Source organism: Struthio camelus, chromosome 2, assembly GCF_040807025.1.
Source record: "Struthio camelus isolate bStrCam1 chromosome 2, bStrCam1.hap1, whole genome shotgun sequence".
Lineage (NCBI taxonomy): Eukaryota > Metazoa > Chordata > Aves > Struthioniformes > Struthionidae > Struthio > Struthio camelus.
Genome location: NC_090943.1, coordinates 55,701,898 through 55,725,918, shown reverse-complemented (window position 1 = coordinate 55,725,918; position 24,021 = coordinate 55,701,898). Strand labels below are relative to the sequence as shown.

General features: G+C 42.2%; 1 protein-coding gene across 10 annotated transcripts in view; it reads right to left on the bottom strand.

The window, feature by feature from the left end:
* BMPER (BMP binding endothelial regulator) overlaps window positions 1–15,125 on the bottom strand; it is a 158,400-nt gene extending 143,275 nt beyond the window's left edge. For 3 of the 10 annotated variants that reach the window (XM_068935865.1, XM_068935866.1, XM_068935869.1), the window contains exons 1-2: window positions 11,982–12,111; window positions 11,096–11,181 (exon numbers count right to left, since the gene is read on the bottom strand). In XM_068935865.1, the coding sequence (XP_068791966.1) occupies window positions 11,096–11,181; window positions 11,982–12,096 (201 nt within the window). In that variant the 5' untranslated portion in view covers window positions 12,097–12,111. Of the gene's footprint in view, window positions 1–6,439; window positions 7,618–11,095; window positions 11,182–11,981; window positions 12,164–12,756; window positions 12,930–13,141; window positions 13,241–14,173; window positions 14,332–14,803 lie in introns of those variants that run through there. The other 7 variants (XM_009679687.2, XM_009679689.2, XM_009679688.2 and 4 more) reach the window with 7 other exon arrangements.
* Between the last annotated feature and the right edge of the window lie 8,896 nt (window positions 15,126–24,021).

The following is a 24,021-nucleotide window of genomic DNA, read 5'->3' as shown; positions in this document are numbered from 1 at the left end:
CATTTTGCAGCCAACATACTTTTCTGTATTTATTTTAGTCAAAAGCATTTGCCAGATCAAATCACCAGTCCACCTAACCTGGTTAACTGCTCCAGCTGTCATCAGTACTGAGTATTTGGGGAGGAGGGGTGCTAAATATGAAAACGATGCACCACGCACTGCCATGTACAGAAGAAAATATTTTCTGTCACAAGCAGTAAGAGCGCTGGCTGCTTTATCAGTATTTTAGGTCCCACAGGCAACCATTTAGCTAATAGCCTTATCTAAGGCCCTTCCTGCACCAATGATTCCCAACTAGCACAACCTGGAGGTGTTTCACTAAGTGGCAAAATCAAATCATAACCATTATGTAGCCTTACAGCAGTTCCCGCTCTCTCCCAAACCATGTCTCAATTACACATAACCACTCAGACAGAGAAAAGGAGGAGGAGACAACCTCAGGACAATCAAGGTCTGTAATTCTTCAGCCACTAATAAATCATAAGAGAAACCAGAAAAACAGATGCAAACGTTGCAACGAAAAACACAGATGCTCATCGAAATGAATTTCAGTGGTTCCAAACTTTGTGATAGATCCAATTCCCATTGAAGCTACTTAATATAATGAACTATAAAGATGCCAGGAACTGTTTAAAAATAAATAAATAAATAAATAAGCACAACTTTTAGACCACAAGTTGTAAGAAACCTAATCTGCCTGGCTGGCACTTCAGGACACACGGGTTCGAATCCCTCTGGGTGAGGAGCAATATGAAGTTGCTTCTTCCGCACCCCAAGTGAGTCCTTACGGCGGGGAAGGAGACGGTGAGCCGTACCGCATACCACAGCCACTTGGTGAAAGCAGCAGCTGGCACTGCACCGAAGGGGCAACCTGAGTCCTCGGTGCACGCCGGGATCATGCTAAGCGCCGTGGCAGTCCGGCGCTGAGCAATACCTGTTTTCTGAGTTTTGCTGTGGAGCAGAAATGACAGCGTGCAGCTGAAATCTGGGGCAGCTCTGGACGCTCAGGTCAAGGCAGCACATGGAGAAGTTTCAAACTGAAATGGAAGGGTCCAGGGAGTCAAGGACTTTGCGCCAAGTATCCGATAGGCAGGAAGTTTCAGCATTGCCGGCTGGGTTTACCCACCCGTACGTATGGCTGTTGAGCACAGTGTCACCTCCATACAAAGGCCAGCAGATGCCCTACACGAACTAACCCCGCTCCCGAGCAAACGGCCATATAACCATGTGAGTAGAGCTCTAAGCCAGATCAGACTCGATAATAAGACTTGATAAGACTTAATAAGACTTGATCCACTCCTTAACTTTGAACCTTTGGGAAGAGGTTTATTTAAAACCAGAACTCAAAGAAACCGAGGCCTCAGTTTGTCAGTGAAAATTCCACATCTTTTGCGTCCTTTTTCCAATTGCTGTTTTATCACATGCCCGTACTTTGCATCCGCAAAAAAACACAGATCTCCAACTCTAATGCTATTTAATAGCACTGCCTGTTGCTGTAGCACTTTACAGCAGAAAGACATAAAGCTTCCCTCTCTGAAAAGTCGAAAATACAATACAGAAAATGAGAACTACAGATGGGAGATTAGCGTGGAGAATTGATGAGGAAATATATGTAACAACAAATATAGAGGATGCACATCATAAATGGTGCATGAAGATATGTTATTTTTTCAGTGAGGTAGCAGGAAAGTACACAGTCCTAGTTTAACAGCCCGTTTTGGTGCACTATGTAGACTAAGTGGATTCCAGACACAGAAGGAAAAAATGGAAAGAAACAGGAAAAAGAACTGCAAGAAATAAAGGCAAGAGGCTGAAAAAAGAGATGAAATCTAGACATTTCAGATGAGCACAGAAGGTGAGCTCCTGAGAAAAAGGATAAGAAGGGATGAGGTCCTCGCTGTTCTCAGACACAGAGCTCAGCACTTGATTCAGTCAAAATGGGGCACTGGGCTAAATCTGACAAATGGTCAGACTAGGAATGCTTTAGCTGCAGCTTAATGCATAAGATGAAGAGGCCAAGAGGCCTCAGAGGAAGTAATTACAGCAGTTATTAGGTACAATATGAGCAAGTACCAGTACGATAGTCATTTTAATAGTAGTAATACAGGTAAAAGCTTTTATACAATATCATTTTTTCTTCACAATGGCCTTTTATTTGACCATAAGCTTAATATAAAAAGGTTGCATTTTCATTTGGTTTTTTGATTGCTGCTTAATATTTTTCTTCCCTCAAAAATATATATTAAAACATCATGGGGAAATAAAACGAGATATTTTGTGGGGAAAAAAATATCTATTTTTATATAGCAGCACAAAGCAGAACACCAGAAATACTAACACGGTGAACCATTCACTTACAGGACCATAATTCTTAAAAAGACCATTAACAACTCAATGGAAGAAACTTGAAAGCTAATAAAAACTACATACAGGTAACCGTATGCTTTTAAAATGCCATTTTGATATTGGACCAGCTCTTTAATAATGTTTTTCTTATTGGCAATAAAAAAGTGCCTTAAGTTAGACTGATCCATTTTGCACTTATTGTAGACACATTCCAAAGACATTTGCAACTTATATTACATTTTTCCATTTAGTTCATGGCATTTTTGTGCCCTTCATATTTTTTCCACATATTATTTATACATTTTAAATATGTTCTTTTGTATCTGAGTTTTCTGATCCTTTAATTATGCCAAAGGGGACCTCATTTCCCTACTTGATGCACTGGATTTTCATCATCATTGCAGTGACACATCACCAGCCCTCTTCCAGTAGGGTTTTGCCAAGACCTGTAATCAGTTCAGCACTATGTGCATATTTATGTTTGCTCAATGCAGCTGACCCTATGATGTTAGAAAAGTGCGAGTAGTAAACTCTTCACTATCCCATGTGGTCTGAGAAGAATATGAAATAGCTTCTTCAAACCGGCAGATTTCCAGAACGGTTTAATCACAAGCTGTCACATGCAACTGCGCAACATGTCTCTGAAATGAATGTCATGATAAAGCATAGCAAGGTGAAGGCAGACGTACCTGTGGAGGGATTTGTCATGCCAATCGCACCTACAATGCAGAGTATAAAGCTCCTCTGAAGTGGATTGAGCCGCAGAGAGCTAGGCATGAGGAAAATCAAGAGAGCTGAGCTGCCAACCAAAGTCCTTATGGAGGCTCAGGGAGACGCAGCACTTGCTTGCACTGTGGCTGTGTACATACAGCCCCAGCAAAAGCAGGTCTGTGGAGGGAAACAGTAGGTGCTGATGATCCACCACCTGCCCAGTGTGCATTTCAGCAGGGTTTCCTTTGGTGTAGGTCTAGCCAGTTTCTTGGACTGAACACCCATTAGCAGCTGGAGCCCCTCTTCCAGTTTAATTTCATGGAAATCATGGAAATATTGGATGGAAAGGACAAATGGGCCAGCCTCCTGCTTGAAGTGGGACTAAAGTCAGCACAGTGCTTTGATCTGGAAGAAATCCTGTCTGCCCAGGGTGGCCATGCCTGTATATGGGACTAGACTGACTCAAATGTTGCCTCAGTGCTGCTGATGGAAACGCAGAGGATCAAGCTAGAATAACTGCCATCGGTAGTTTGGGTTTCATCCTCAGAAAGGTCAAAGCCTTATCTTGCACACAGGTATTGCATGAATTAAGGAAAAGTATAAGTGAATCTGTATGTAATTCATCCTTCAGGAGAGCCTACCAAAGCAGATCAGTTCCACAACAGGCAAATAACCAGCTCCGGCTCTTGATTTGATTCACTTCTCACTCACAAAACCATCTTCATATACACACACAGCTATTTGGTCTCTCTGACAAAGGACACTTGGGACACCCAGCTGCACCAAACACAGAGTTTTGACTGTTTTTTGTTTTCTGGCTTTGGGGTTGCTTTTTTTTCCCCCCTCCTTCGTTTGAAAGATAGCATGTACATCTGTATTTTTTTTTAATTGGATTTAAAACTAATAAAACTTTTCATCATGTAGGGGCATGTTTGTGTTCTGGGAACCCTTCAAACACCAATCAAAACAATGTTCTTTTCCAGTAATATGGGGGTGAAAACTACCAGTACACTACTGTATCTTTGGCTTTTTTGTCTCTTTGTTGTTTTTGTGGGTGAAGAGCAAGCTGATTATATTACACAGTCATGAAGACCAAGAGTATTTAAATTGAAAGAAGATGCAATCTTGATAGGTTCTGAACCTGATGTACACAAACTATTGAAATTATATTAAATAAAATAGGTATGAAAGAATTGTTTGATAGCTTTTTTTTTTTTAATATGCACTAGTCCTCTAAGAATCATCTGGGCCACATTATACCTTGACACAACAACAATTGAATCCTGATGTACTAAAACATTGCCATCTTCACTGAACATGTGTCCAACACTTGCTCTCAGGCTAGCTATATGATTTCAACTTGTGTATTGTGCCACAGAAATCAACTACGTTATATACATATATGTTATATAGTAAAGAATCCCTGAAAATCCAGTAGCTTTCTTGCTTTAGCCTTTGATGAGGAGCTGGAGTTTTTGAGGGCTACAAGGAGGACAAAGGGTAGAGGTGTTTTCTTCCACTTTTTGGTTTCACTATTCATTTGGTTCAAGCCAGGTAGAACACTAGATCTTATCATTCCAAATTTAACATAATTTTTGTATGAGCAAAGGTCAAAACTCTACATTGCACATTTGGATTTAAAAGCGGAAATTTAAACTACAGAATGATGTTTCATGCTGAATAAAACTTATGCCAAGCAAAGCTCTCCTGTCTCCAAACTTTTCTCAGGTTTCCAACACTTGGTTACACTTTCTAGCTCACATTTATTTCCTTCTGTTCCGGATTTAGGTGATAAAAGGTTGAGACATATGATTACCGCTCCTCAGGTGCAATTGGCAAGTTTGAGGCACAGCCATGAGGGGAGAAGGGGGAGGAAAAGCGGGGGGAAACGGTCCTCGTTTAGATGTGGTTTGTCAAGACCACCACTGTTTTTTATCAGCTGTTTCTTGACACAACTCACTTTATTCTTGAGTATTTCAAAAAAAAAAAAAGGTATAAAAAAAGAAACTTCTTTCCACAAAGAACACACCAAAAATACTGCCCCACATTCTCCTGACAAAACGAGAATAATTTTCTGAGACAAGCTTTTGCAATGCACAGGCCATCATTACCTAAGGTGTAGTTACCTACTTCATTGTAGTTAAGGGCAACAGATTGGCTCCTCACCTATCCCTTTCAGCTGGCATTTTTGGTCCATCCATTTTAAAACTATATCCACCACTAGCCAATGAATTATTGGATCCCTGCTGGCTTCTCGTAAGATGTTCAGGGTTCATGTAGATGATGATAAATGAGGACGAAATCAAATGGCTCTCCTCAGCACCACCGGCACCACCACCTAACATCATTGTCACTGCTGAGCTCATCTCACCTTCAGAAAACTCAGCACTCAGATGTTTAATTTAGGCTAAGTTAAATCTGTGGGGTTTCTACGTTTTCATCCTATAATTATATGCAGGGTCTCATTTCACCTATTTCCACCGGACTATAGCATTTTTATATCTTTTCCACCCTTACGTTGAGTATATATTTCTTGAAAGCAAATGCCATAATATCAGGTGTGAGTCTATTTCTATTCTGAGTTTTAGATACCTTCCAGCCAAAAAGCTGTACCAACAAAAACGCTGCTGCACTTGGCCATTTACTGTACTTGTACCAAAGCTGAACTTAAAATATTCCATGCCTATTTTATACGCTAATGCCCATATAAAAGAAGCCTAATCAGAAGTTCCCCCTATATTCTGCTAATAATATATATCTGTGCTACAGAAAATCCAAATAGTATTCTTTGTTGTAAGTCGTCTTATTTATGAAGTTCTGTTTCTACTAGCACAAATTCACTCTTGCCTCCACTACCCTCAGTCTAATATATATATATAAAGATCTATATAAGAAATATAAAGATCTGAATCTATTAGACGTGACATGTTTCAAACCTTCTCAAACTGTAAAGGTGCATAAAGTGCTCCTAAAGATGGAAGTAAACTTGTTTTTCACAGACAAGTGAGAATATTTTTAGAAGGGAATTTTTGCATTAGGTAGTACAGTTATAATCCCTGGTGGTCTTAAAGCATTTAATAACTAACTGGAATAAAAGAACCAGTTTCTCAGACTGAACCAACATAATTCCCTTACGAATGCTATGAAGATTATATATCTTTACCTGTAATCACCATGCCAATTCAGAAAAGTTCTTTAAAACACAAATTTTTCTCATTCAACTTCATAACCCACACAGTTTCACTGCTTTGATTTTCACAATCCAGCAGGACATTAGATCTTCTTATTACTGACCACTAAATTAACACAAAATAATTTTACAGTCATATTCCGTAACATGTTCTACAAATATTTTTTGTATCACCAAGGGTCACATCCTTACCTGAGATAATACTTTCCTTTTTTTGATAACAGCACTTTTCTTCACAGAGTTGGTGTATTTAATCCTTGCCACGACCTGTCACATGTGACGTTTCTGTTCAGCTGGGTACCTTCCCTTGCTAAGGAGCTCACTGCCTGTTAGATGGAGTCTTTTCCACCCCTTACTCAGAGAAGTCCTTGGCTATAACCATGGCTGAAATGGACCAGTCCACTACAGTACACCGCACTGGCACTTCATAAATAGGCCTACCTGCAATTTTTATGTGGCCTGAATTCAGAATAACAATTTTTGAGCGAAACATTGTCTATCTTTCCATTTTAACCACTAGCTCTAAGTATTAAGAATGCCGGTGCTTTCTCCAGCTTCTGTGTTTAACAGAAAATAGGTACTTCCAGTTAGCTTCAGCCTGCTTTGTGCTATGCCTGTGTCCCAAGTCCTGTGGAAACTCAGGATTTTTTCCAGAGAGAGCGAGTCTCCTTGGAGATGCAGAACCACACACACCCCCAAAGTGAAAGTGGGCAGAAGACCAAAGCACTCTAGCCCTAACATCATTTTTCAGATAGCAACAGCAAGTTATAATCACAGTTCTCAAAACCTCTGGATCATAAAGTCAGCTTAATCTGCCTTTGCCCATCAATGTCTTAGAACAAGTTTAGCTCCAAAAAACCTGGATCTGTGCAGTCTGCCCACTGTCAGAGAGAGACAAAAAGAAAATGAATGCGTTAATACTGTGACTATACTACACACATCCACTCATAAAGCATATGTTAGTGAAGTGAAAAGGGATGGTTTTTTGTTGTTAAACCATTAGACCAGGAATTAGGAGGCCTGAGCTTTCATCACAGTCCTACAAGGAATTCCTTGCGGATAAACCACAATCTATCTCTCTGTGACTTTGATGTTTTCCTCTGCAATGCAAATCGTCACTTCTTGTGGTCAGCTGCAATTAATGATCAGTTCTTTGGAGATCAAATTCATCCATGTTTAACAAGTGCTTAGAGATGATTAGGTGGAAAGCAATATAGAATTGCTAAAGTGTTATAGTTGTAAAAGCTCACAGCAAAACCATTTGCTTATAGATGTTTAAAATGACCACTTTTATGGTCACATTATGACCATAAATTGGAGATGTATAAAATACAAATTAGGGATCTCTAAATTTTGATCCTGTCAAAACTTATAATAATGAGTAATCCCATCCAAAAAGAAAAAGCAAAAGGAGTTTTATCAGTCCTAAGTAAAAGGTAAAATCCTGCAGAGACTTTGTTAGTTCTTATGTTTACTATCAGCAAATATTTTTAGGTGGTGTAGATTCACAGAAGTTTAACACCAGAGGGTTCAATGGACACTCTTGTCTGACTTTCTCTGTATCACTAGCCAAGACTTTCACCCTATTACTTCGGTGCTGAATCACACATTCATAACTAAAGCATATGTCTAATTAAAGCATACCCTCATCACTTGAAAGCATCATACAATGCAAAATCCAACATTATCCATAGTGGCTTGCTCTGCTGCAGTTCTCACATACAGAGCTTCAGTGTACGTTTACACTTACACACACGCACGCACACAAGCACTTAGTCTTACCTCTGTTTCCTTATACTAAGAGCAAACATCAGTGCTGTTCTGCATACTCCAGTGAATTTCAGTTTAACAAGTAGGGAGGTCCAAAATAGAGTTATCTCATAGTGGGTGAAGTGCCTTTTTTATTAGAAAAGCATTACCTATACTTTAGAAGTGAATGATTTACTATGTGCTACATGAAATCTCCAGCACATGTCACCCAGCCTGAATTCCCATATCGCAACATCTCTTTCCACACATTACAGCAGATGCGCATGAACTCATCTTGCTTGCTAGTTAGACTTGGCTGTCTCTAGAAGATCCCCATCAGCGTCCCTTTTGTATCTGAGATTCAGAGTTCTGTGGTGCCGATAACTCGAAAAGAGGAAACAGAACCTTTCATATAAAGCAGCACCCCCTGAACCCAGGGTCTGTTTTATCTACTTTGTTCTTAATCATTATCATGAAAATCAGTCTACCCTGTCAACCAATAAGAAGAGGCAACTTTTGGTTTTGGTGTTTTTACTAAGACTTCTCAGTGGAGTGTAAGAAATTGCATTAATAATTGTTCTTTGCAGTCTTTGTTGCATTACTGCAACTTGTTTGTGACCTGTGAGTTGCTCATTTTTACCACACCTCCTCTTGGAGCATCACCCCTTGCTTTGCCCTCCCGACTGATGCGGCCAGGGGAGAGAAGCTGTGAGCGGAAGACTGCTTTGCTCATGCTGCTTCCCTCTCCCTCCCTTGCTGCGATGTGTCCCTGCGCTCCGCAGGACACAGCCCCCAGCATCAGCTCTGTCAAACGCTTGAGGATTCAGTTCTAGCATTTCAGTTCTGTCTTCTCTCATTTGCAAGATAGGAAAGACGTGGAAGGATGTTATTTAGATATTCCTCCTCTTTCCAGGGCCATTTAGATTCCTGTAACTTGTACAGTTCTTTATGACAGTTTGCATTTGTGCTAAATGTATTACCGCTAGGGGAAATCTGTCATAATCCAATCCAATGATTCAGTTACTTGTTTTACTGTTGTTTCTAACACAAGTGCCCTTTGTTGAAGTTTCTGTTCATGCTTGGACAGCAATTGCTTCCTTCCTGGAACAGCTGATTAAGCTCTCTTGTTAGTTGTTCACTCCTTACTATACGAACATCCATCAGGTTTGCCTTTGTAGAGTATGATCAGCCTTCCAGAGAATGTTCCTCACTGCATGGCTATTAAACATTCAATATTTCTAGCTGGATACAAGGAAACCTGGTTCGTTTTCCCCTCCTGGTCACAAGTCACCACATTGCTTCTTTTGTTTCTGCTCTCCCCAGACCTCTTATAATTGACCTTCTCCCTTGCGGCAGGCCTGACAAAGATTTCAGAAACTGGCTGTCCAATAAGTCATTGCTTTGGATGCTGCACAATGTTAAAGTCAGTATCTCCAGATGGATTTCCTTCTCCTCTACCAAGTCTCCCAGCCTCCATCTCAAGAAACAGAGATCGCTTTTATCCTTTGGCAGAAATAAAACAGAGCGCATCCAGTGCAGGTAACTGCAGTTGCTCCCTAGGCATTCACATTCTTAATAGCATGTAGTATCCTACGCGCATAGAAGGGAACCAAACGTCCTCATTTGCTGGTTCCTTAAAGTAAGCCCTTCAAGCCACATAGATTTCTTACATGCCATGTTTTTTGCAGTTCTTCATGTTCATACGCTAAAAGGGTGCCCATTGATTTAATAAGTCAAGGTCTAGAGAGATCTATAAATATAAGTATTTTACCCTGATGCATTATTGCCCTGATGCCCAAGACTGAACTTCTGCTCCTTCACAGATAAATTGCTTCCTTGCTGGTTAACACCAGCTTCCATTAGCAAGAGTGGTGGCAGACATATTTAGGAAGGTGATCCATGATAAAACACAGCTTCATTTCTTTTCTTCTTTTCCCTTTGATTTCTTTACTCACCACATCCCATTCCCCTCCTTTTCCCATCCCTTTCTACTCAGAAGAATCAATAACTTATTCTTTATCACTATTAGCTAAAAAGTTATCACCGAGTCTCACTTAAAATCTACTGAAGTCAGTGCGGTGACATCCATCAACTTCAGCAGGCTTAAGATCAGGTTCACTGTGGTTCATTCCTACAGTTGCCAAAATCGCCTTCTAAAGGCAGCCTGAAACAATTCTTTAACTCTTTTATAGAGTTAAAATAGTGATGGCTTTCTAGAAATGCTAATACTATCAATAGCAGTAATAGAATTGGGGTTCCTGATATTTCGATCCTAAAGCAGAAAACATTCTGTAGATTCAGCTATTCTGTAACTTCCAAAACGTAAAATGTAGTGATTTATGTCTACGCTTTTCTTCACGTTCAACAGCAAATTAAGGTTTATGGCTTTCTTTTAAATATACTGTGCAAAATTTTATTTAGAACAACTATTTTTCAATAACTCCTAAGCCTTGGCTTCCCAAGCTGAATTGCTTCCAAAATGCTTAACTCTGAAGCATTCTGGCAGAATATTTCTCCCAGAAATGTGTATCAACCAACGACACTATTAACTGCTGAATTCCCAGCACAAGAGGCAGTGTCATCCTTGGAATAAAGCACTTTGATAAAAGCATCACTTGTGCTTCCACTCTCTTCTTATTGCAGCGCATACAGTCCCATCGCAGCCTGCACCGTGGCCCCTCGTGCCTGTTCCACAGCCATCGGCATGTGACACCAAGCTTGTCGAAGTTAGAAGCAGCAGCATTTCCCAAACCTCTACCTTTCACCCTCTTTGCTGAGCTATATGCAAAGACTTTTGCGTGCCAGAGCCCCTCTGACTTTGTGAAAACAGTTCTCACCCTGAATTCACGTGATAAATGTAGTTTCACAATGTCATGCTTAAAGTCATGTATAACTTTGCGCCTGAGACTTTTAAAGTCAAAGAAACGATTGCCAGATCATGGGTTGGATTACTTTCCATTAGCTCAGCACTGAGATAACCCTGTGTTACATAAAGGCAACAGAGGTACCCAAGATTTGATTAGGTAAAATATTCCCCTCTTTGTGCAGTTACTCTTAGTGCAGGACTGAATGTTCTTATTATCTGAAATTCAAACTTACCAGGCAAACGCACATTATACAAGGGTTGTCTGTGATAAATGGTATCTGTAGAACTTCCCCTTCATTTTCACATTTTGCAACAGAGCCTGAAAGAGAAATAAAATTTTAAAAATATTGACATATTCTAATTCCCCCATCTGGTTTTGGAAACTCTCCTCGTTGCTCCATTCCTAGCCTTCAGTTTTAAGTTTTGCCTTAATTTGCCTGTTTTAAGCAATCGAGATATCAGGCGTTTCTGCAAGATTCCAAAGGGAACGGGTAAATGACTGGCCTTTTATTGCCGCATGAACCTAGACTTTCTTTGTGTCCCAGTTATAGCAAAGAAGGACGCTTTTTCTCTTCTCAGATGACGTGTGGAGAATAACGAGTACTCCATGCAAAGCAGGATACTTCTATAATGATAGATCCAGAGCTCATTGAAATCAGTAGAAAGCTGTCCATTACATTCAGAGGATTTGGACCAGAGTCATCTGTACAACACAAGCAGTAAACCAAGCATCCTTTCTGATGCATGACAGCCAACTGGCAAACGAGTCAAAATTAGCAGGCTAACTGTCAAAACGAATCAAACTGGAAATCCCTTTATGGCCCTATCCCCGATGAGTCTGTGTCGTGCCATGCCGGAATCGCTCCTCGAAACCTCACGCTCCTTTGCTTGCGCGAGAAATCGATTCAGCGCTCCCGCAGGTATCAATAAAACACATCCCTGGAGGAGTGGGGGGGGGGGAGGGGGGAGAGGCACGGTGCCTCTTTCCCCCCACCCCCCCGCCCCAAACCGCGCCGTTACACCCTACGGCGCCCGCCTTTCCCACGCTGGCGCCCGGCGGCCCCCCGCGCCCGCCCCGACGGCAGGTGGGCACCGCGCAGCCTGCGCGCCCCCTTTTACCTGTGAGCAGGGAGGAGGCCAGCGCCGCGGGCAGGCAGACGGCGCCCAGCAGGACGGCGGCGGCCGGGACGAGGAGCGGCGCCGCCACCGCCTTGCCCCCGCCGAGCCGCGGCATCGCCCCGCGCCGCTGCGGGACGCGCCGTCGGGTCCACCCGGCACGGCCGCCCCCGGCACCTACACCCGGCCCCCGGCAGCAGCGGCAGGAGGAAGAGGAGGTTGCCGGGGGGGGGGGGGGGTTGAGGAAGGGAGACGCTGCCCCGCCGGGGAGTCCCACCCCACGGCGGCACCGGGGGAGGGGATTGCCGGTGCGGGGAAAGCAGCTGTCAGCGCCGGCCCCTCGGCCCCGCACCCCCTCTTTGCATCGCCCCCCGCCCCTGCCCGCATCCCTTCTTATACCTTCCTCTCCCCATAGTCCCTCCTCCGGCACCCCCCGGCTCCATGCCTCCCTCCCCCCCACCCCCCCCCCCCGGGCCGGCGCACACACGCACACGCCGGCTGCCAGCCCCAGACCCCGGCTCCCCGCCGGGAGGTGCCCGGCCCCTCCCTCCCTCCCTCCCCGGCCCCGCCGAGCACCGCCCGGGGCCCCGCCGCCGCGCCCGGCGTCGGGGGGCTGCGCCGGGCCCCGCCGAGCACCGGGCGGGGGGGCGGGCGCGCAGGGAGGGAGAGGATCAAGGAGGAGGAGGAGGAGGAGAGCAGCAGGAGGAGGAAAAGGTAAAAGGAGGCGAGGAATCTTCGGGTCCTCCAAGAGGTCCGGTGCTGGCGCAACCCCAGGTACCTGGGCGGAAAGCGGCGGCGCCCGGCTCCCTCCGGCGGGCTCGTCCTTGCCTGCCCAGCCCGGCTCGTGTCCGCGTTTGGGGGCAGCTCCGGCCGGCGAGCAGCCAGCGGGGCAGCGAACGCCTGCAAACGCCGGCGAACGCCTGCAAACGCCGGCGAACGCCGCGGCGGCTCGGCTCCCCGCGCGTCGCCGCCGCCGGGGCCGGGGGGCCGGGGCGCTGCCCTCCCTCCTTGCCCCCTTCCCTGGCCGCCGTCCGTGCTGCTCTCGCGGCAGCCCGTCACAGGCTCAGCAGGGGCTGGGACCCAGCCGGCTCCCCCCGTCAATGGGTTTATGGGTGAGGGGGCTGGGGGCTTCTGGGGCTGCGCTCCCCTTCCCTAAATCGGACCTGCCGCGCCGCGTCCGACGCTCCGTCGCTCCCTGGTAGGTTTTAGTCTTTCCATTTCCGCTGTAAGGCTTTCCATGTGCAGGTCCACGTTTGGCTATTCTGGATATAAACACAGGCAATATTAGATACAGACAGGCATACACCTCGCTTTTGCATACACACACACACATGTATCATCTGGACGGTATGACTTTTTTGGTCTATGGCGGGAGATTTTTCTCTGACAGATCTTTACAAGTCTGTTTTACAGATCACTTTCCTTCGACTGTGATGTTTCATTTGGGAAGATGAACACTCAGAAATAAACTAGTCTGATGACAAGCTGAAAAATGTCTTCAGATTTATGCACGTTTTTATTTTCTTCGGGGGGGGGGGAGGGAGGATCTGAGTTACTATATCAAAAAGGCTTAAAGCAGTGGCAAATCAGGTGCATGACACAAGGAGGTATGTACAGCACTACTTTCTCTTTAAATACGTTTTACTTCCCAGTAAGACGCAAGGCAATTTGATTTGCAAGTTCATTTTAAGAACAAAAAACAAAAGCCAAGAAGAACTCTGAAAGCTTGAATGTACGATAATGCATACCTCATTTCCAACGCAATTTGTGACCTACCCTTACAGTGGGAAGCAAAAGTCCTAAAATGGCTAAAATTTCCTGTGGTAGGGACTACAGAAAACTGATCTTGGTAAACTTGTAGAAATCACCAGCAAAATCCCACTACAGGAAAAAAGAAAGCCTACTTTTTTCATATCACCCAATCTCAATTTGTACAGCTTGAAGCTGCATAGTCAGATATGATAATTTAGATGCCATTAATGGAAACACAAAGAAAGAGGGATTTTATACTGCATAAAAATGTAATTAGGGTACAAAATTTGCTCCACATCATGTAGAGCACATAACAAACTCAGTACATGAATATAAGGTCTGTAACCTGAGTACTGTTTCTCTGTGGAACATCTTCATCATTGCCTGTCTTTTCACCATAGATGACCGTGTAGAGATACACAGGGTTACATATTACACACTACCTTAGAAGAGATCTCCACTGGTCTGAATGTTTTTTCCATTGGAAAGATGTACTGAATCTTTTGGCAAACTGGCTTTTTCTTTTGTCTCTATCTGTAGTTGGTGGCTACGTTTCCCTTTTCTCATTCCAGCGCAGTCACAGTGCTTCTAAAGCAACAGCCTTAGGAGGAAACGAACAAAAAAAAAAAAAGCTACCCTAATAATTTCTCAAGTGACAACTACCACAGGAGAGTACTTATTATCTTTGCGTGCATCAAGTCTTCTCCTCATGATGGGCTAAATTCATTAAATATTAATGTCATTTGGTGTGAGAAACAAATACAATTCGCAAAGCACTGAGGGCGTCAACTAATAATTCTGGCATCCAAATAGCAGCAGAGGGCTAAAATACTCTGAAAATGCAAAAAAAAAAATCATCTCTCTCATAAAATGAAGACAAGAGGTGACAGCAACTGAACATCACATTCAACTCCTGCCTTAACTCATTCAGTTAACAAGAACATGTAATGAAATCATACCGAAGGCAGGGCAGTTATCGAGCAATACACACAGATTTGTTTTACCTTGCCCGTGGAAAGACGCGTGAGCACAGCTAAAACACCTTCAGCGCGCTGACTGGGCCTGAAACTTACCTCTGAAACAACGTCTGTGAGAAGAAATCGTTGCACGAGTGCTCGGCAGGGTGAGCCCCCCGGGTCTGTGCCTTACGCACGGCTGCACAAGGGCTTCGGAGAGGAACTTGTCCGTCTTCGTTGCTCGAAACACCTGCCGAAATGGCACTCTCAACACGTCTCTGCCATGCGTCTCAGCCTGCTAGCTGCCCAGTAAAGCAGCCTGCTGAGGCCGTGCAGTCTCCTGCTGCCCTGCTTCCCTATCTCCCCTCTCATCTGGAAAAAGGGGAAACAGTTGTTGTTAGCAGCAACCTCGGTTTCTTCCTGCTTCCTCACCGATATTGATAATGGTGACATGCCAGGGAGAAGGGTCACTTTACATTAATTTAAATCTCTCGTGAAGTGAAACCCAGCATGGGAAGGAAATACGCCATCCTAATTCCCCTGCCTTAGCTTCACCCCCTCAGTACTATGGGTATGGGTATGGGTTTGGGTTTTTTTTTAATTTGGTTGGGTTTTTTTTTTTACACCTCTCCCTTACCTTATTTCCTAAGTTTATCTCATCAGAGGTCTTCATCCCTTTTGGCAGTGATGCCACATTAAGTATCCCTAACGCATCCTTGTGTGAAGGAGCACTAGTTTTTCCAAGCAACATTCAAAGCTGTGATAGCTCTTAGCAGAATCAGAGGGTCACACGGAAGACTGTGTTCTGCTGTTGGGTATGCACAGAGACTTCTGACTTAACTGCTGGCATATAACAAATGATACAAAGACCAAAATCTTACCTCATTTGTATAAGCACTACAGGGTATCACTTGGTACTGAAAGGATATATTCATTAGATTTGTTTATTGATCAGACTAGGTTCATTCTGATTGACAGAACTGTGACTGTTCACCAATACCTAGTCTCTACTTAATTTGACTGCTTCCCCAGTGATGCTTTCCCTGTGATCAGCTAGCTGTAAAGCGTTAACAGTGTCAACAACTAGCAGGTCCTAATAAAGGTTCAAGTTAGCACCCAACTAAAATGAAAAAAGATTTACAGTTAACAATAATAAGAGTGAAGAAGACAGTGATTACATTCACATCTTTCTTCATGATAATCTGTTTTGCTGGCAAGCTAAATAGCTAGAAATCTCATTCTTTATGATCTTAAGAATTCTGCCAGGACTTAAAGTAACACACTCAATCATTACAATTCGTTTGTATTTTCTTTTGTTCAGGAAATGCACCGTTCTAATTCTTGTGCATAGGTGTACGAAGGGTCACTTAACATGCAAGAATACATGCTACGTAGGAAGGTGTGTGCGTTGACGTTGTGAATATCCCCGCTTTTATTTTTTTTTATATTGCTATGCATTATGCATTATTTTGATGCAGTTTCTTTGTGTGTATGAGACTTTCCAAAATAAAGAAGGAAACATATCTCTGAAAAACACTGTACTGAAGACTAGGGAAATTGGCACAGCGGACTGTTTCCTGAAATTCTGTTCTGCTGAATGACTATGCATTTACAAGGCAATGAATATGCAATGACAGTGGTTTGCTCAACAGATTCAGCTTACACATTTCTATAGTTACTCACATTTTACTAGAGAGAAGCAGAATTCTTCATCCAATAACTTATTTATATAAAAATCAGAAAGAAGGCCACACATATTTGCTATCATCGGAGATGTGGATCCAATAAGCTCCGACTCTGCAAGTTCTTGCTAGTGACCAGTAAACTGGGGAGGTGTTTTACTGCCAGTGCATCAACACACCAGTTGGCAAGTCTGATAACAATTCATAAAATCGTGTTGCAGACATCACACTTCCATGCAGGAGAGCAGCTGTGAGTTATTCTACAGTTCATCATTTGGTGGCTGACCAGGTCTTCATCTTTCTGTTGTACTGATCTGGGCTACAGCCTTTCAAATATAGGTACATATTCTTCTGAATAACCGGTTCTTCTGAATAACTCATTCATTTCTGTGCTTACTCATGTTTTAAAGTTAAGAGTATCTGCCAGGACGAACAAACAGTATTTCTTGGACAGCCACTTTTCCTCCATGAGATAAAATTAATAAACCTTGGGAGCAGCATAAATATATCCAAGAGGTGTTCCTGACAAAGCTACCCTACTGCAAAATAATCAGGACACTAAACTGATGTAAATGAGGTCTAGAGACCACACTAACAGGTTTTTAAATTGTGACAGGATTAAAAATGACATATGGTCAAAGTCGTTAAATAAAAAGAAAGTACAAGAAAATACCTAAAAGTTACAGTGAAACTTACTTGAATAAATGTTTATAAATTTTATCAAACAACACATCATTTTGAAAGTTTTCCATAAACTCATGGAACATGCAAAGCATTTAATTTATTTGTGGCAAGATAAAGATAATGAATAACATTTAAAGGGTTTATTAACATAGAATGTCCTGGCATCGTCCACTTTCATAACTCTGTTGTTTAAATTCTATTTTCTAAGAACCCAGAAAGTTATAGTCTTTCAAAAGGGAGTTTCTAACTGCAAAAGTCTTCAAAATCATCATCATTCATCTGTATTCGTACACATGCAAACCAAACCAACAAAAAGCACAAGCTCAACTGGATATAAAAACACCAGTACCTCAAACTAAAAAAAAATTATTTGAATCTGGCACAGAGCAGGAAAAAATATCACTCCAATATGGAGAAAATGGACCGCTGTAGTTTTCTATCAAACATGCTAAAACCAGAAAAATGTAAATTACAAGAGAAATGCTGATGCAGTCTTTACTACAGAAGTCCTAGCAGGTATCATTAAATAGGCCATAGGCCAAACAAACGAAATTACCTGGCATATGCTTGTATTCTTTTTTGTTACTTAGCTACTGTAAATAGCTGCTCTTCCAGGGACAATAAAAGTTATTTTGTGTGAGTTATACGCGTTTGTGTTAGTTTTACCCTTGGACATCTGGAGGGTCTGATAAAGGGTAAGAGCTAGTGAAATCACATAGTGCCACACATGAAGTCCTTCTTTGTTTTAAAATCGTGAGACAAACTAAAACCTGCATTTTGCCCCGCTATTATAGCAGCTGAGGACTGCAGCAAATAAGGAGTAGAGGCTATAAACATCTTATAAAATGGAAGATTGCTGATTGCAGATGAGGATAGGCCCTTTGCACACTATGGACAGCCACTCCGCATACTCGGAAATTCTTAACACCACCCCCCAAAAAGGCATGCATACTCTGACATGAGATTTTTCCTTCCAGCCAGGATCCGACTCAAAAGCAGCTGCCTTTACCAAGCGCAGAAAGGCAGAGGGTTGTATTTTTACTAAAAGGCACATTTCCACTTGCACGCATCCTGTAAGATCATCACTTTGCCTACCGAGACTCTACCAAGTGAGTTTTCATATCGCTCTATTCTTCCTGCTGTTGTTCTTGCTTTACAGCAGATTTTTCTCCCAGGCTTTTTTTGATTGACAACTAAAAGGCTTAAAAACTCTGAGGTGATGTCTGAGGAATAAAATCCATCAAGTCAGAGTCTCCTCTCATTCACATGGGTGCCCTCATTCACACTCTAATGAGCGAGAGGAGACTAAGGGCCATTAATTTTAAGTCATCTATAATAAAAAGTTATAGCTTGTCGACAATAGTAGGCAAAAAAGAAAAAGCTGCTGTGTGGTGCAATTGCTGGCAGATGGCAGTGTTGGGAGACGAGAGGGCCACAGCTCTCAGCCGCGTAACAGAGAAGAGATGGAGCTGCTTCCACGATTAACCTGAACCACAGATCTGTTTACAGCAATCATCTAATCCATATGCGCTAATATCTTGCTCCTACATGAGTGAAACACTCTCTTGGTTTGTTCTCAGAATGTACTTTTTCTTTTGCTCATCTGGTTTTGGATGTACAGGGCATTCACTTTCACTGTCCCTGCAATTACTACAACATCTTATCTGGAAGCAAAACAAAAGACAATGTTACAAAGAACCCCTTTTTATTCGTATTTTTCAGATACGAAATTCAGGTAATTTAAAATCACTTTTTTTTCCTTTTTTTTAGAAAACCGGCTGTGCAACATTACAGCTGGTGTAGGTAAGTAAACTTTTTTCTTGGCTTCTGATTTGTATTAAGGACATCATTTAGTGTAATACCTGCTCTGTCCTACTGCGTGACAGTGCCACACATATAAAGAGCAATGAAGTGACAATAATAAGGGGTGGTCTTCAGCCCTAGCCATCAGGATGTATGCAGATGTACACAAGCAAATCAGGGTCATCCTGCACTGATCTATTCTAATGTCTGCTAGTTATGGAGTTTCATAATAAATAATATAGCCATTATAAAGGAGCAATATTACAAGATCTCATAGTCATACTGAACTGCCCACCAATCTAACTATCTGAATAATTGAAAGCCTGGAAATTCTGCATGTGCTTACACACAAAAGTAGAGAGTACACAAAAATGAAAGTAGAAACGATCAAGTTCCCTAGGAATAACAAAGTAGGAATTTGTTAAAAATCCATTTCATTTTGCTACTGATTCACCCAGGTCAAATTAATCTTAGATCTTCACCAAAAAAAAAAAACACAAAACAAAAAAAAACCCACCAAGCCACTTGAGCAAGAGAAAAATGTACATCCAGCAGGCAGCGTAATTCCTCTACCTGCCTCTCAGTTATCTGCGACACTGTCAAGGGGATGTGAGAGCATCATTAATTGTGGGCTTTTGGTGTCATTACACAGATCTGCAGGGGGTTTCTGCAAAAACCCTAAGTTCTCTGACAGGAACAAATCTCTAAATGCATAATTTAGAAGCATGAAGTGAAAAGAGACAGGGAAAAGCATTTACTTTGGTGAAGTATCAGTCACATACCTTGTATGAATTAGCAGTTTAAACCCAAAAGAGTCAGCTGAGTTACTTGTCACCAAAGAAAACAATGAATCATCAATTTTAATGTTTTATAGAATTTTAAGTATATGTTTACATGTGGTATGTGCTATTTATTTTAGATATCTTTAAATGTGGACTTTGAAGTCTCAAGGGAAAAGCCAGCAGGTATTCTAACATATAAAATGATTTCTTTTTAAAGGTTGGTTGGTGATTAGCTGTTTTCAGAAGTAAATTTGTGGGTTTGAGGTTTTGTTTTGGCTTCGGTTTTAATTAAGCTAGTTTGAAAAAACACACAGAATTACCTTTTTACCAAGCTACTTAAAGTTCTAACCAGCTCATATTGCCACATCTTGCTCAAACCAAAGTCAGGCTGTATGGCTGTATTCTAGTTTGCATCGGTATGGAAGTTTAGTAATAAATAAGATAACTACTATTAAACAAAACCAATGTTACCATATTGCAAGTACTCTGAAAACTGCTCACCTTGCTAAGAGACCAAACAATTTAGATTCTTTCCCAGGAAACATTCACACATTAGGGAAGCCCAGACATGTTCAGTAAGAATAATTACATCATGGGCAGCAAGGCCCTCCTGTAGGCATTTGTTGAACCAGGACCCTATAGGAAACCAGTATAACTCCATTCAGAAGTGGAGCAATTATAGTATCTGTGTGCATTCACGCTGACTCTGTGTTGGGTTACCCAAGGTCTCTTCTTCCAAGGGAATTGAGGCTCTGCAGTTCCTAGGGCCCTAAGGTGGCATTCAGGTGCATGACCCTCCAAAAACAGTAGCGCTGAGTGCCATCAGCATTAACACAGACTTCCACAAATCCGGGCCTAGAGGACATCGTCCAGGTTCCAGAATACACCAAGGACACCACAGAATCACAACCCAGTTGGCTGGCCCTCACATTTAACCTGGCGCTAGACCTAAATGAATCTGCTTTAAAAAAGATGCCAAATATAGCATGACCAACTCAGCCACAAATGCCGCTAAGCGGTTGTCAAAGTCTGAGGGCTTCTAGACTTTGCTTAGAAGATAGTAGTTTCATGAAAGCTAAACAGAAAGAAACCCAACAAGCAAAACAGGACTCCTTTGGGTAAAAGTTGTGACACTGCCCTGGTACTTACGGAGTACAGCAAGCCAGCCGACACTGCAGCATGTGGCCAGTCGCGTCCCTTCCCTGCCCGCTGGCGTCACTTGGAAGGGGGCCACTTGCAGAGCGGAGCACCTGTAGGGTGGACACCCCAATCTTTACCTGATAGATCATCCAGGACGGTATTTTCTTAAAGTTCATAGTTACTTTCCTAAATAGACTTGTCTGGGGACACATGTTTCTCTTCATAAACTTTCATATTAAAAAAGGAAGATATCAAACAATAAATCACCAAGTCGAGGGTTTTGCAGTCCCACAGTGGAACTGCTTTCATTTCCATTGTGCCAGAAGTAATGAAAGTAATTGGACTTTATAAATATCATTTCTATGCCTCTCTACTTAAAAAAATAATCATCCACATGCTGCAAATGATGATTAATCCACTTCTGAACATTCTGCAAAATGACAATACAAACCATCTACTACAGAAAATAACATTCACTCCATGTCTTGCTTTTGGATCCATTCCAATTGGATGAATAGACTGTACAATTCCCGAGATGCAGGAATTTTGCTGCTATGAAACATTCAGAGGACAATAATCAACCCTCTGCCCTGTAATGATAGGATTTCAAAAAATGGCCATTTATTTTAAAATAGTCTCTGTGGTTTGTAAAGCTGTTTCTACAGAAGGCACATATTTTGCAGGCTTTCGGCTGCTGGCCTAAGTGCAGAAAAGGGTAAGAAAAGACAATTTGAATTTACATGATGCTAACTAGAAGAAATGAGCAAGAAAAGATGGCTCTGTATAAAACTACACATTATTCTCTGAGAAAACTAAAATGGTGGAATGCAAAGTATTTTTTTTTTCACAGTTAGCAAAATCCAGTAGGATACACATGCATTGCAAAGGTATGAACTTGGGAGCACCCACACAATAGCTCCGTTCACTCACAACCAAAATCTCAAAATTTGGAGTCTCACTTTCTGGATTCCCAGACTGAGCCTCAGCCCTTAAGTTTGATTGGGAACTCTGAAAAAGGAGGGCAATCAAAATCATCAGTCATTTTTGATAATATGGCCTGTAGCGAAGGCAGGACTGCAACTGAGCCAAACCCAACCGAGACGTCGTGTGATATGTTAACATAAAGCTATTCTCGTGGGCACAAAATGAAGATGAAGAGAGATGTGGGAGCCTGAAGGGAGAGACGATCTGCTGTGATTACAAACTATTATATCTATTTATGAGTATTTTCTAAGCACTGCCTGGTGCAATAGTTTACAAAGAGTGTAAAGCACACAAAGAAGGGCCAGATAATACCTCTAACATGAGCCAGAGGCAGAGCTGGGGGAATTCACAGAGAGCCCTGCCTCGGTCTTAAAGGATTCTGGCATGGTCTCACTGCAAGATGTGGCCTCTGTTGGACTCCTGTGCTGGAATAAGAGGTTTTGCAAATAAAACTAAGATGATTCTCTACCGCTCCCACTTCCTCTCTGCCTCCTTCAGGAGCACAGAGGGGCAAGAGGGGAAAAGGGCTGGTGCCTGGCTTCAGGAGTGCCGGGACACACCGTCAGCACCTCACCAACCCCCATTACAGCTTATCCCCACCGAGGATCAGACCCATGATCTTCTCACCACAAAAGCTGCATGACTAACAACAGTTTGGCCCCAAGTAACTGTGAAGCAGCTGTAAGAAATTAAGGAGAAGGGTGCTCCTTTCGCTTACACCCTCTGGTTGTTTTTTCTTGGGGAAAAAAAAAGTCCCCTCTGGCCACTCTGGTGAGTAAGTTTACCATTTTGGAAACCACTCTGCCACACCCACTGGGTGCTGAATCAGTACGAGTTACACAACTTCACTATTTGCAGGCAGTTTGACCTATTTACCTCTGCTGCATTGCTCACTTCACTTTCTGCAGCGCTGCTGATTTTGAATGAGATGTTGCTATCGACTGGAGTCAAAGTGGGACGGAGCAGGAACAATTCGTCTTTAAACTTGGTGCCTGTGGGAGCACCTGAAAAATTACAGTAGTGAGGACAACAACCAGAGAAGAACAGAGGAATGAGTTTCAACCAGAAGTCTGTGTGGAAGCGATCTGATAACAATACGCTGAAAAAAAAGTAACAGTTTTTCATAAATATTACACACCAGGCCTCCCCTAGCTGTATTATAACAACCCAAATAAATATACAGGTAAATACCAGAATTCGTTTTCTGGCTTAGCCACAAAGGGATGGACATGCTCACTGATTTGAGACCTAAGAATCTTAACTCAACTAAACCCTCAGGGTTCAGATTTGTATATTGGGTATCTACAGTGACAGAGATGCTGAAAAGTATTTGTAGAAATTGTTTTTCTGGTCAATGAGAGAATCCTGAACAGGTAGGACCACACTCTATTTTGTGCCTCTTATTTTTTTTGCGATCAAAATTATCAAGTTGAAGGTAGAAAACTCACTAGGCACAGCACTCAGGCCTCTCTAGACATGCTGTAAATTGGAAATCAAAAATCAGTGGCCAGTTCTGAAAATGCTGATCTTAGTGAGAAGTAAGAAAGGTTAAATACGCTAACTCTGTTACTCACTGGGATTTATTTGCTCAGTTCTAATTTTAACTTTGGTTAGCCCAATAAAAGGTATCACATCACTGTCTGGGTAGCTGTCTTACAAAAAACAATGCAGCTACCAACTTTCCCCTGTTGGATGACATACTTGGGTGGTAGCCCTTTAAAAAAAAAAAGCGTGAACTTCTTTAGAGCACTTGGGTTTTCCATTCACTATTTTTCTGATGCTGAAAGTAATGCTATTCATCCCAGAGAAGAATAGCTACATTGTATTTCAAAGGTTTAACCAAAACACTCTCCTCATTTTGCTGCAAGTTTTCCTTCTCTCTTTCAGGATTTTAAAATACATCTATAAACTGGCTGCTGGGTGAAATCATCATTTTATGGTTGATGGTATCTAGTTTAAAAAAAGAAGAAGAAGAAAGGAAATTAATTGCATGATTGTAAAAGTGACTGTTATCTGTAAATATCTGGATGATGCGAATAAGAACTGAAAGCAAAGGAAGGACTCCTGTCCCTATGAGATGAGCTAACGAGTGCTGAATGTGGAATGAGTTTGTTTAAAAAAAAAAGACAAGAATAGAAAAAATAAAATCAATTTGTCATATAAATATGTGCCATTCACAATCTACAGTAACCTACACATCTGTGACTCTTTTCCACCTTGTTTTTGTTAGCCTCACTTGTAATAATTACATAGGCATAGA